The sequence below is a fragment of the Eublepharis macularius genome, chromosome 7, assembly GCF_028583425.1.
Source record: "Eublepharis macularius isolate TG4126 chromosome 7, MPM_Emac_v1.0, whole genome shotgun sequence".
NCBI lineage: Eukaryota > Metazoa > Chordata > Lepidosauria > Squamata > Eublepharidae > Eublepharis > Eublepharis macularius.
Window position 1 is genome coordinate 4,729,214 of NC_072796.1, and position 15,068 is coordinate 4,744,281.

Sequence of the window (15,068 nt, forward strand, 5' to 3'; positions counted from 1 at the left end):
ACATGACCAAAATTAGAGCATATTTATGCAAGCAGGAGAAGAAGCTAAACAGAAATGGTAAGTTCGTTCTTGAGAACTGCTGCTGCCTCTAGAAAACCACTGCAGACCTCTCTGTGCAGTGGAGCCAGCTGAGGGAACAAGAGCCAGCCTCGGGGTGGGCAGGTAGGAGAACAGCAAAATGGCATCCACCACACAGGTGGTAATTTGCATTCCCATAAACAGAGCCAATTCACTTCTGTAAAAACCAGTAAAACCATTATTCTTAAGGTCAGTTCCACTGGGAAGCCAATTTTGTATCCTGCCAGCTAGGGTTGCCAGTCCCTCGGTGGGGGCACGAGATCCCTTTATCCCACCCTCCACCCCCTGCCACAACTCAAGAGGAAAAGACCGGGGAATGGGTCGCCCAGGGCCTGTTCCCAGCGTGGTGTGATGTCACTTCCAGAAGTGATGTCATCGCACAGACTGCAGAAGTGATCCCATGCTTTGCACCAGGCTGATCTGAGCCCCAGGCCAACTCTTTAAGAATCAGCCCAATGTGAAGTGCAGGAACACTCCTGCGGCCTGTGCGATGACATCACTCCCATCTGACATCACTCAGAAGACAAAGACACACGTTGAGTAGGACAAACCCTCCCTGCCAAATAGCACTGAATTGTCCAGTGGGAGGAACCCAAGGCAAGCTTGGGTGCATCTTAACAATTTCCATCCCAATCGCAGGTATCGAGCTAACATCATGCAAAATTAGCTCTAGCAAACAGCCATCAAAAATTGATCTTCATTCAGTGATGCTGCAAGAATTCAAACATTAATATAAACCAAACCTTCAGTTTGGTGCGTGTCCTTCACAACTTTACTTTTACAGTTCGATATTGTCCAAATAAAGCCTTTTAAAAAACCTAAGCAGAATAAACTGTAATAGTTTGTTTCGATACTTTAAATGAATTGTCCGTTGTCAGCATGAAAGTTACTTCTGGACTTGCTACAAATTTCAACTTGAGAGTACCAATATGGATGTTTTAGGGATGCCACATATTTGTATTATGCCTACAGGCAAACCTAAGTTTTCCCTTTGCACAGAAAAAGTAAAAGAGCTAAAATGATTTATATGTAAAAGGCCTCTCGTTTCCAGAGCGCAGAGGAACATTTTAGCTGACTACTGCCCGCCCACTCACTTGTGCCAACTCATAATAGCCAGCTGAACACGCCAAACAAAGGAGACTCTCCCCTTCCTCCGTGTGTTCATTTACACTTCTTCCTTCATCCAGTAGTTTCCGGACTGCATTTACATCCCCGTCTGAGCATGCTTCTGCCAAACTGCGACTGGAAGAAAAGACATACAATAAATGCATATGGAAAACATTTGACAGAAGTACCACAAATGAGAGCCAGTTTGCTGTAGCGGTTAAGAACGATGGGACTCTAATCTGGAGAACAGGGTTTGATGCCCCATTCCTCCGCTTGGAGCCAGCTGGGTGACCTTGGGTCAGTCATAGCTTCTTGGAGCTCTCTCAGGGTGATTGCTGTTGTGAGGCTAATGATAACATACTTTGTAAACTGCTCTGAGTGGGCATTAAGTAGTCCTGAAGGGCAGTATATAAATGGAATGTTATTATTACAACTTGCCATTAACTAAAAACTATTACTTGCATACAACTTTTAAACTTAAAAGGACAGTGTCCTTAATAAAGGGGTTCATGAAAAAGAATGCTGCTCTATACAAGGCATACAAAGAGGGAAAAATCTGCAATGTAAAATTCTGGACCTGCTCAGACAGTATTTTCCTACTTAGGTTCTTTCTAAGGAGAGGCCAACCGACCTGCATGCTCCTTCCTTGCTCCCTTTTGACAGGAAGAGAATGCTTGAACCAGGAAATGTGGCATTTATTTGAAGAATTCAAGTAGGATCATCTGGAGAACCTGCCATTCCAAGTGACAAAACTGAAGAGCTATAAAGCCTTAAAAAAGTTTCCATTCGGAGAAGAAATAAGGAGGGTTTTGAGCTTGATTTCTATATAGCTATGTGGTAGCTCCCAGGACAGAGAGAGAAAGAGCGGGTAGAGAGGGGCAGAGGTAGAGAGAGAGGTGGATGATAAATAGATGACAGAGGGAGTGAAAAAACTTGTGGTGAAGGTAGAGGCATAATGAAGCCGTGATTGCACTACAAGTGAAGAGGGTAGGATCAAGGTTTTAAAATGATGTAGGTTTGGTACAATGATATTCCTGGAGTCATGGGAAGCATTTTTTTAAATTAACATTTTATTCAAATGCTGCAAGAGATGGAAAATATTTTCCAGATTACTGCACATGCAGGAATGAGGAGAGAATTTAATAACGACTCAAGGATTGATATCTTCTAAGTAACTACAATATAAAGAGAAATCTGCTAGAATTTAGAGAGAGAATATTTCTTCCCTGTATGCCAACCGATGACGTGCATTTTTTCCATTATTGTGAAGAATGGTAGATGCTTATAAAACATGACACACAGGTCTTGATATTCAAAGTCTTTAAAGTTTAGCTTTCGATCGAGATTCAAATCTCATCTGTGGCTATGAATATAGTAGCTGTAACCAAGTTAAATGTTAATGCTCACTAGATATGCATCTGCTATATAACTCCTGAATTGTAAAGTAGTCCAACAGAGTATTTAAGCAGTTTATAAAATAAAGCCTGGCCTCATGTTCTTCCTACCAATCAGTATACAAGTAAGAACTGAGAATAATAGAGAGGATGAAAACCTAGGTATGGCAAAGAGATAGAACAGTGCCCAGAAGGGTAGGAAAATATACTGGGCAATAAAAAGCATTCCCTAATCTGGCACACTGGAAATTCATAGCATAGGAAAACTGTATTTTTTCCCATTCTTTACTGAGAAAACTACTAAAAGTCACTATATAACAAGACCAGCACTAGTAACTCATTTGTCTGTTATTCAAGCAGTTTTCTATACTGGAAGCCTGCAGCCAAATGACTGGTTCATCAGTTCCAAGCGACACATGAAATTCAGGCCCTGCCATCATACCCCGCTGGCTCCATGCCCTAGGACCCTTTAACAGCATTTTGTTGCTTTTTCTGACAAGTTGGTCAGTGGCAAGAAATGCTTCATTGTTTAATGGGGTCCTCCACTTGCTCCTTTCCTTCTGGTTCCCCTTTATCAGCACATTGCTTGTCTCCATCTCTCTTCTTCAACCACCACTGCCTGTCGTTTTCTGGTCTCTCACCTTCTCTTACTTTCTGGATTGTTTCTGACTCAGTCTTCCTGTCGCTAAGATCTGTATGAAGGTTTCATCCCAGCTGAACTTTCTTTTCCCTCAGTGATCTGTGAGTTTTGTTGTTGAAAACCTACCCAAATTGTTGGAATGTTCGTGAATGTTCTACGTCATCACACCATCTTTGATGAACTGGGCCCAAGCTTTTGGTACAACTACACAGTACAATATTGACTGTACAATGCCCACTTTTATTGCACCTATCAGAGCACAGTGCGTGGCCCAAGTTGCTTTATTTCACAGCCACGTGTTAACAGCAACATAATATTCATAATATGAACACATCATCATTCAGGAGCACTTTTAGGAACTATGAAATAATTTCCAGGTTATGGCACTGAATGGCCCACTCAAATCTTCATCTTTATTATTAAACATTTTATTAAAGTTTCATTCAGTGGTCAGCATGGCCACAAGTGGTCAGCCGTTTATACTTCTGGACTATACTTCTGAAATAAAGACCTAGGACTGCCAATGGTGCTTTATGAACCACTGAAATTAAGAGCACCAGTCACAAGAGGTACTCAAAATATTTAGCCCTCGTGTCCAGCTTTTCAAGTAGATATAACCAAAGCAAGGTACACACACAAACTCAATACATACTTGTCCACTTGTCCCGCATTGTGATTGTTCTCTGCTCTCATCCGCGTCAACGCAGCAGCAGCTTCATCCAATGCACAGCTGACGGAAGAAGTCAATCTTCGGAGCACTTCAGGATCTGCGAAGGCTTTACCATCGGCAGTGGACAATTTACCAATTCCTTCAGCGTATGTTGAGGTTAGTACGAAAACCACACAAAAAATGCAAAGAGACTATTTTAAAATTCAGCCACATGCAATATTAGTTAAAAGTAGTCAGTCGCAAACATGCCATGAAATTAGAAGCACCTTTGTCTCTACAAGAAGTTTAATTGTAACACTGAAAAAGCAAAGCTAGCTTTAGGTCTTAACAATTTTTATTACATGCCCTTAATTCCAACTCCTCTATTTTTATTTTTTTGTAAAAATCATCCTGAAGTAGGAAATACAAGGATGAAAAGGTTAATTGGAATGAACCTTTGAGGCTTCAATTGTTTTAGTTAAAGATGGCATCAATTTACAGACAAATTTGAAAAACAAATTGGAATCAGATGTAGATTTAGATGCCAGGGACAGTACGCGCTGTTCACATGCTATCTAAATTATGCTATGTTGCAACAGCTTAATATACTCAGATAAATTCTAGATACTCTATCGTGCATTAAGTTAAAACACCACTCTAAAATCTGTACTGCACTACTTGATACAGCTTGACATTTACCCCAACGTCTCTTTTTAAAAGAAAAATAGACTTGATATTTGTTTATGCAATGCCACGGATGCACCATCCTAACTTTCCTATTAAGGAGATGTGTACCAAAATTTTCTAGCTAATGTCTTGTATCCAAGGAGCTGCCAATAGGAGTCCCACTTGTAGTCTCTTGATCACGGGAAAGATGGTTCCTAAGGTAAACAGCTGCACAGATCAAGAAGATGCTGCAGTACGGAGCGGGGGGAGGCTAAAATCGCATCCACCTCTCTGTTCCATCAGTAGGGTGTCTCAAAAGGGGGAGGGTAATCTCACTTCCCTCTCCTCCTGAAAACTGCCCAGACCTGTCTGGCTATTCATCTACACAGAACCTTAGAGCCCAGTAATTAACTTTCTAGGGTAAAAAGGGACTTCAAGAGGGGAGAGGAATGGCAGCAGGGAAATCAATTTCCCATATGTGCAATTTTTCCCCCCTCTATATCATTTGGCCTTAGATTTGTCTATTTCAGAAGCAGGTAACTCAAGCATAGTTATATACACTGAAATCAGAGCGAAAGCAAACAGGCATGTAAACCCACTTTTTATCATGATACAGCTATTAAAATTCAACCACAAATAAGCCAGCAAGTAGCAGATATTCTTTTAGTGATTTAAAATTAGCATCTAAGACACATAAGACTTTAACTTAAACATATATAACAGCCCTAAAACCTGTCTTAGATTATCACAACTTTTGTTCAGATCTCTTATACCTCAATTTATAAGAACACTGAGCCAACCACTCTGGCAAGACCCTGTCCCCCTCCCGTGAGCCAGGAGAAGGGGAGATAATCTTGCACCTCATGCAGACTTGGAAGGGAACTGAAGGAAGCAAGATGTCTTTTCAAGGTTCAATACTAAAGATATCCCTCAGCTCAAAGCTAGGGAAGAAATGTCAGCTTACTCCCAGCACTGTACTGAACCTTGGAGGCATTCCAAGCACCTCCCAAGCTCAGCATGGTGTCAGGGGCATGACTTCATTTCTCCTTTTGGGGGGGGGGGGGGACAAGATCAGTACTGACAACAAATTTTGGCCATCTACAAAGGCCAAGCCAAGTTTGTGGATCTCTGCTCATTTCAATTGCATATGCTGAATTCCAATCTGTCCTTCAGCATGGAAAAATATTCCAAGGCATTTACCAATCTCTAATATGATTCATAACTTTCTCTGAAATAGCAGAGTTCATATATACACAAAAACATAGCAGCTGTGGAACTGTCCAGAAGAGAGATGTGAACACAAGGAAGATAAAAATCACAATTAAAATAAATAAAATCTATCTAGAGATAAGTTTTCTATTTAAGATATATTATAGCCCAACATTTTTATCATGAAATAAGTAGGGGTGTGTTCCCGAGAAAGATTCGGGTTTCCCACTTCAGTAAAGCTGAAGCAGGAAAACAATCCGAAATAACCTGAATCCAGGGTATTTAAACCACTTTGGTGCGCTCCATAAAGATTCGAGGTTTTTACTCCTCCCCCTTCCCATTGTATGTCTTGTATATTTTATCTTCTGTTGTAACCCACCCTGAGCCCGCTTGCGGGGAGGGCGGGATAATAATAATAATAATAGTAATAGTAGTAGTAGTAGTAAAAAACCTGAATCTTTATGGAGCACACTGAAGCTCAAAGCCGACCAAGAAAAGTGCTGCTTTGAGCTTCCCCGCCACCTGTTTTTAACCAATGGGAGGGGGGAGGAGGGGGTTCCCTCCTCTTCCCATTGAGTAAAGAAAGGCAGTGGGAAACTTGAAAGCAGCACTTTTCCTGCCATTTTCAAATGATAAGTGCTGCTTTTTTGAGCTTCCCGTCTGTTTTTACTCGATTGGGGGGGGGGTAGTGAGTCACTACAACCCCCTCCTTCCCCCTCCCATTGGGTAAAAATACTCATGAAGCTCAAAGCAGCACTCTTCTTGCTGTTTGCAAATGGCAAGAAAAGTGCTGCATCTGCTGCCGCTCTACCCAAAAGCTGTGGTCGAGGGAGGTTCTAGTGTAGCTTTGTCTTAGTAGTTAGGAGTGTTCCAGTTACGTCGTCTTCTTCGTCAAAATCGTTATTCAAGAAGTGCTCTCAATGTGAGACCAAGATGACTCACACTGATGAACATGATCTTTGCCTTTTGTGCCTCGGAGAGGGGCATAATGTATCTGCCTGCCAACACTGTCAAATATTTACTCACAAGGCAAGGTTGGACAGGGCAGCCTGACTGTAGGCGTCTTTATAGGAAAAAGTCCTTAAAGGTCCCAGAAAACCGGCAGCGAAGCCATCTGCTGCGACAGGACAGCCCATTGATACAATCCAGTCTTCATCAGTACCGACTGGAACATTGTCTGTGACCAAGCTGCATACTAGCCATTTGAATTTTTGTTCACATTTTATTATAGCTTTTGCTACCGCTTCTTGTAAGTATTCTGCGATGTAAAATGTATCCAAGATGAAAAAAAAATGAAGCGAATACCAAGCTAGTAACAGTATGATTGCAGTGCTGATGTGATGAACCTCCTAGCCAAAGACTTCAGCATTCCAGAAATAAAGGCTAATGTTAAAATTGTTAAATACTTCCATAACAATCATTCTGCAGCAGCTGCTCTGAAAAGAACGGGTAGAACTAAGCAAACTCATTCACAAGATGTTAGATGGAACTCTGTAGTGGACTCCTTTGAGAAGTATATCAAGATCTGGCCTATTCTGATGACAGTATGTGAACAAAACCAAGAGAAAATAGATGGCTCTGTCACAGCAACATTCAGCTGAAGAGAAATGCTAAACATACACTAAGTAGCCTGAAACCCATGTCTGAAACTTTACACAACATACAGAAAAAAGCGGTTTAATGCTGATACTGTAGAAATTTGGAAGGAATTGAGTGACCCCTTAAAAACAGAACTGTGCAATAACCGAATCAAATCGCAAGTATTAAAAAAAGAATGAGACAAGCACTATCTCCAGCTCATTTTCTCATAAATATTGTCAATATCCAGTACCAGGGTCAAACCTCAAGTGCTCAAGAAGAGAAGTTAGCTATGACATGGGTATCCAGCAATCATCTATCCCTAATACCAACTATAAAAAAAATTCAGAGCTAAGGGGGAACCATTCAAGAAAAATATGTTTTCTGATGATGTTTTAAAGAAAGTCACACCAGTGAACTGGTAGAAGTCACTTAGGCACTTGGATTTAGAGATTGTTGAAGTAATAACTTCACTTTTAACAGCAGTAACGTCTTCTGCTGGCATAAAAAGAATATTCTCTTCCTTTGGGCTCATCCATTCTAAATTGAAAAAATAGTTTGGGACCTGATAAAGCAGGAACGTTTTTCTTTTCCCAAAATGAAGATGGACCGTATTCTAAGTTTGTCATGTGGACTTGGCTGATATAGTCAGTCTAAGTTTTTTAGAAAGATATTTTGTTTCATCATGTTAGTTAACAAACATGGAAGTTTAAGCAAATACAAGAATACATATGCTATATTGTTAATGTCTCCTGGGCCTACAGTATAACCAGGTGACAATATTAGGGGTCTTAGAGTCATCAGACCTTTGGAATTGGCTCACTTTATTTGGATATTTAATATTTGATTGTAAATTAATGTAAATAAGGGAATAGGATTTGGGATGTTTATACATTGGAGATGTTACTGATGAACTGGTGAGAGTTGATTTATTTATGAATTGACAGCTTATGAAGGAATTGATTTATTGCTCCCGGAATTAGAGGGTTGCTGATTGTACCAATTGTTAGTTCTAGTTGTGGCCTTAAATATAGACAATCTCTAGAGAAATTCACCTAAAATAAATGGATATAGGAACATAAAATAAAAATGAATTTTTGCTGAAAATTGAAGTATTATAAAATTGAATTATAACATTGGAACTGGGGATTAAATTGGAGTGGAAGGGGGTGGGGTGATTGGGGCAATTTGTACTGACTGGGAATCAAGCCATTTGGACTATGGGAACTAAAATTACCCTTGGATTTATAAGTCGCCTATTATACGGTGTGGATAATATTTTGTAGATGTCATCATATGGAATATATCAGATTAGAGCTGGTGTTATTTCCTGTTGCTGGTGGGATGCTGTAATAGGATGATGGTGGATTCAGGGAGGTTTGTCAGGATGAGGCCAGGGATCCAGTCCTCTGGGGATAAAGGAGATATAGCGGTGGGATGTGGTCTAAGATGAGATGGTCACAGAGATATGGAGAGGCTCAGTGCCCTTCTAACCTACGTCCCACCCCGAGACACATCCATGACCAAGACCTGGATGAGGGAAGGCGAAATGGTCGCCTTGTGAGAACTGACCACCCCCGGGGTACTCAGTCCTCCATCAGTCCCAAACGGGAGGCCAGGGGGGAGGGGTGGCAATCCTTACTCGAGAGGCTTTCTCCTTCAGGCCGTTCCCAGTCCCTGAGAACTCTAGCATTGATTGTGTGGTACTAGTGTGGAGTGCCGAGGAAAATCTGGCTATCTGTTTGATGTACCAACTGCTTAGCGCACCAGCAGATATCTTGTCACGCCTGCTAGAGGTGGTGGTGGAGTGGGCATTGGAGTACCCCAGGCTGATCATCCTGGAGGATTTCCATGTCCACGTCGATGATGTCGCCTCTGGGCAGGCTGCGGACCTGGTGTTGGGCCATGGCAGCACTGGGACTTTCCCAATTTGTATCGGCCCCTACACATAAAGCAAGCCACAAGCTGGATTAGATCTTCAGGATGGGGATGAATGTGGTTCTGGATGCAATAGAGTTAGTACCGTAGTCAGACCACACAATCCTGAAGACTCAGTTGGATCTTTCGGCAGCGTTCAATACAGTCGATTATGATCTTTTGACCCAGCACCTCACCGATGTGGGGATACAAGAGACAGCACTACAGTGGCTCATCTTCTTTCTCCACAGCTGGGGACAAAGGGTGGCACTGGGGGAGAAGTTGTCATCCTGTCACCCACTGGTATGTAGTGTGTTGCAGGGGGCAATACTCTCCCCATTATTGTTTAATATCTATATGCACCCCCTCACCCAGCTGGTGCGGAGTTTCAGACTTGGGTGTCACCAATATGCTGATGACACCCAGTTATATTTGTTGATGGACGGCTGGCCTGGCTCGGCCCCAGATGTCCTGGAACGTGCTTTTGAAGACATGACTGGATGGTTGAAGCAGAGTCGGCTGAAATTAAACCGCATGAAGACAGAGATTCTGTACGTGAGTTGCAGGTGCGTGGATTCGGGGCTCCAGATTTCCAGCTCTCGATGGGGCATTGCTCACGGCAGTTCCGAGAGTCAGGAGCCTGAGGGTGATCCTAGATGCCTCCTTGAAAATGGAGGCTCAGGTTGCAGCAGTTGCCAGGTCTTCTTTTTTCCATCTTTGACAGACCAGGCTGCTTGCCCCTTATCTTTCGACCCACGATTTAATGACAGTGATTCAGGCAATGGTCACCTTTAGGTTAGATTACTGTAACACACTCTATGCGGGGCTTCCCTTGAGTCTGATCCGGCGGTTGCAGCTGATCCAAAATGCAGCGGCACGTGTCATCACTGAAGTGCCTAGTAGTGCACATATAACACCAGTATTGCGCCAGCTGTATTGGTTGCCAGTAGAGTACGAAGTCAAATTCAAGGTTTTGGTACTCACCTATAAAGCCCTATGCGGACTGGGACCAGCATATCTGCGGGACCACCTATCCCTATATGTGCCCCAGAGGATGCTCCAATCAAGTGACAAACAACTATTAGTGGTCCCTGGCCCCAGAGAGGCCTGCCTTTTTGGTCCTGGGCCCCCACTGGCCAAATAGAGGAGAACGTATCCCTCCCTACTAGAGGCATCCACCATCTACCTTTTAAAGTAACTTTTTAAGTGACAGTTGGGTGGCAGATTGATTGAATATTTCTGTACTGCTTTCTTGTACCTTTTTAATATTTACATTGTACTATTTGATATTGTTGTTTTAAATCATTAAATGTAAGTTTTATTGTAATGTAATCCGCCCTGAGCCTGCCAGTGCAGGAGGGTGGAATAAAAATCGAAACAAACAATTTTTTCTCCTTCTAATAAAGTAGAGTAAAAAACTGTCCAAATATGAATGATTAACCTATTAAACTGGAGATAGTTCACCTCACAATGATTTCATAATTATCTAAATATACCCTAACCTGGACAGCCCAGGTGAGCCTGATCTCATCAGATCTCAGAAATTAAGCAGGGTTGGCCTTGGTTAGTAATTGGATGGGAGACCTCCAGCGAACACCAAGGTTGCAGAGGCAGGCAATGGCAAACCACCTCTGTTAGTTTCTTGCCATGGAAACCCCACCGGGGGTTGCCACAAGTCAACTATGACTTGAGGGCACTCTCCACCTGATAATCAAAATAACCAAACAATCATTAGTTTCCTGATGTAACTGTAATGATAACATTCAGCTCCACTTTTGGAAACTGATTTAGTAACTGCCTCAGTTCTGAATGGGCACTTCAAGGATCTGGTCAAGTGGCTAGAACAGAACAAGCTGAAACTTAACGACAAAATGGAGGTGACACTGCCTAGTCAGGCTGATGTTTTAGAAGGAAATGATCTGTAAGTAGACCACATGGAAAAGACCGGAGTAAACTCCTGATGCATTTAGAACCAGATTGCAGAAAAGCAGGTTAGAGCTGTTTCATTCCCTCGGTAGCATCTTGAGAGCTCTCAACCTGGATGCGTTGATCCACATTACTTTAGCATGCTCCATACAGGGCTGCCCTTAAAGACAACTGAGAAACCAGTTTCTGCTATCTGATTACAGTCTGGGGTCAGCTGGCAACCACACCCATACTATACTTGAGTTGAAGCAACTACAGTGATTGCCCATTTGTTTCCAAGCTTTGTTTAAGCTGCTTGTTCTTACCTTTGAAAACCTTTCATGACCTAGGGCCCGCATACTGAAGGATTGTCTCTCCCTATATGAACCATATACCAGTTACATTCCTCTAATCAGCCAACTACCATTTTCCCCCACTCCCACCCGATACACTCCCACCTGATCCCCCTCTGCACAAGTCTGCACTTTCTTGGCTGTAACACCGCTACTGTGGAATAGCTTATCAGAGGAGGAAAAGAGCTGATCTTTAGCTGATCTGTAGAAAGAAACGCAAGACAGTTTACCAACACTTTTCCCAAGGTCTTTTCCCAACACTGAAAACTAGAGTTTGTAGTGTATAGTAGTGTGGGACTGGATTTCTGGGATGGATTAGGAAATGTTATTAGGTTATGGTTTTTTAAAAAGTATTTTTATTGTTATGGTTAAAAATTGATGTTCTTCAGTGAATTGCCTTGAACCTTTTGGGGAAAGGACAAGAAATATCTATTTAAATGAATGAATATGGAAGGATTAGAGCTGCCTATGAAGCCAACCAACCACATGAGACATGCTAGTCCAAGACCTCCTTCTAATATTTTAACCACATCAGGAAAACCGAGAAGGGGATCAAAGATAGTGATTCCAGGACTACCCTACAAGTTTCACAGTTCAGCAGTGCTCTGAACTTGAAATTCCCCAAGCCACCTATCACACTACTCTTAAGAATATCCTACAAATAAGTTTGAATCTGAAAGGTACAAAATTAATACTATGTGCTTGGTGAGAACTGACAGGAAGGGGAAAGAAGAGTAAAAGAAAGAATAAGACAAAAGGGCATAACCATGGTAAAGATGCGTTCAGAATATAGAGTCTGACACTTTGCTCTGAGAGCCAGCTTGGTACAGTGGTTAAGAGCAGCAGGACTCTAATCTGGAGAGCCGGGTTTGATTCCCCACTCCTCCACCTGAAGCCAGCTGGGTGACCTTGGGTCAGTCACAGCTTCTAGGAACTCTCTCAGCCCCATCCACCTCACAGGGTGATCATTATGCGGATAATAACAACACACTTTGTAAACTGTTCTGAGTGGGTGTTAAGTTGTCTTGAAGGGCAGCATATAAATCGAATGTTATTGTTATTATTATTACCACAAATGTTTTGACGAAAAATCCTCATTTGGCCACAAACTACCAAAGATGTGTCAAACACCAGTGGTTTGTAAAATCCAAAGTTTAAAGCCTCATTTTCTGTGTGTACGAGTTAGCACCTAAACAGCTTCAATGCCCACTGTACTAGTTATTTGCAGTATTGATCCTTTGAAACTAATTTGCTTAGTTGCAACAACTGCCAATCTGCCAATGTCTGCCAGAGAGATTAGGCTGCTCACACCCTAGCAAAGAAAATGATTTGGCTTTGTACCTAAGCAATGAGAAATCCGAATAATTAAGGGCAGCACATATAGAAGGGATCACTTCTTCAGGCTAATTCTGTTGCATACACCTAGATGAAGGAAAACATATTAGGAATCCCCAGACACCTTCAGGAATCCAAGGCCAAAACTTGTTCCATCAGTATCAATTCAGCGCATCTATTGTAATGTGAGTGATGTCATGTTTGTTTCACAATAGGGGAGAAGACAATCTAGTTTCAAGTGGTTGCGACTGCAACAAGAAGGCAACTATAACGCTCCTTTCAAATGTGTACTCTTGGCCTCTGGACCTATCCCCAAAAGTTCAACCCACAAAACTCTCCCCACAGAGGTTCCCTTCCATTTATCCACCTCTGGACGTCATTGCAGTTAGGGTTACGTTTGCACTGATGTTTCCGCTAACTTTAGTTAGGGTCTAGCTGTCAGGGAACTATATGTTCACATTACCCATGGTTAATAGTAATTTAGGAGAGCTTTTAACTTGAAATCACAAACAGCACCTTAGATTGTGCCCAGAAAACATGAATTCAAACATGTAAAAATCTATTCTACCATATTCCCCTTAAGGCTGGTTATTTGATCAGTCAAAAAAAGGTTTCGTCAAGTATTTTTAAAGCATTAATTTTATTAAAATGAAATCTTTTTTAATCAGCAGATCTGATATTTTGTTAATTTCAAATACTGCAACATTATGACTTGATGTCATCAACTCTAACAACAATTATAATGAATTACTGTAACTTGGACAAATTCCAGAGGGATAGCCATGTTATTGTAGCAATAAAGTCTTATAAGCATCTTACTAAATCCTGAAACCTTAAGTATAAACTGTTCTGAGCTGGTGCCCCGTTATAAGAGGCATGTAGGCAAGGCTTCTATAAATGTATTAACAGAGTGAACAGTTTTCTTCAGCTTTTGCACGGAAGAGCAACACAAGTCTACAGTCAAAAAAATTGTTCAAAAATACATCCCAAGTCTCTCTGTTAGTGTCACCAGATAAAAGATATATATACGTTCAGTCCGCTCATTACTCTGTTAATTTATTTAGGAAGTAATAAAATATGAGCAATGGTTGAGGGAACCTCTGGTAACAAGATATCTTCTCAGAGGACACTCATACATGGAGCCAAACAAAATTTTCTGACAGTGAGAAGGAACTTTCCTCTCTCCTCTCTTGGCAACCCACTCATCTTCCACAAAATGACATAAAGGGGGCTTGCCGTGAGAAGAGGGAAATGGCAGGAACTGCCCCTCTTCTTCCATTAGCACAACATTTGGTTTAGATACAGTCTATCAAATCAAACAGGAAAATGACCCATTGATCAATATTGTGACTCCTCTTTGGGAACCTCGTGCTATTTTGCTTGCTGTTGCTTCAGTGGAGATCCCCCCCCCCCCTTCATACAGACAGCATTACACTCCTTGAGGTTAAAAAAAATATTGGGGAAGTTCTATTTTACCCTGCAGATGTAAAATGCTCCTGGATCTTTTTTTCAAATTTGCTGGCAATATACCATGGCAAAAACATTCAGAAAACGACACACAATCTGAAATAAAACTGGATTTTTGACTCAATGTAATTATGTTCCTATTAGAAAATTCACAAGAACAGTTAAGGACAACTAAATATGTAGTTTAAAATTTGCTAATTTTAGCCAGAAATTTAATGGCCAGGTTTTAGAAGCAAGACTACCTACTTGGGACTGATATCTGGCTACACAGATTATGATGAACAAGATTGCTATGTATAAGCCTCTGTGGGAAAGAAAATTAAAGAACAAGAAGAATTTGAAAGCAAATGATATCTATTAATTTCTTACTGGAGTTAGATTTACTTAAGAGAATGTTAAGCAAGAAGTGTCTGTACAAAGAGGGTTGTGTGTAGATCAATTAGTTATTTAATGTCTGTTTTCTTATATATACATACATATATAGTTATTATATATTTCCTAGATGGGGTATTTTTATGCATTTTTCTAAAAACATTTCAAAACTATTTTAATGGCATGAAACAGCAACTATTTTTAAACACTGGTTTAAAAAACATTTATGTTAAATAGGAGCAGGCCAGTCTTCCCTGCCTGGAGATGCTTGCAGTCATAGCAGATGGTCAGCATCAAGATAACCAAGCTAAACTTAGAATTTCTATTGAATCTCTTAACAGAATTTATGTTCCTTTATGAACACCTACTTTTCTTTCCAAAGAAAAAACTGTGCAGAA

At 41.2% G+C, this 15,068-nt stretch overlaps 1 protein-coding gene across 1 annotated transcript in view; it reads right to left on the reverse strand.

Moving 5' to 3' along the window:
- ANKHD1 (ankyrin repeat and KH domain containing 1) overlaps positions 1-15,068 on the reverse strand; it is a 110,620-nt gene that overhangs the window by 73,284 nt on the left and 22,268 nt on the right. Inside the window, 2 exon segments of the mRNA XM_054985433.1 lie at positions 1,173-1,320; positions 3,872-4,028. Coding sequence (XP_054841408.1) covers positions 1,173-1,320; positions 3,872-4,028 — 305 coding nt within the window.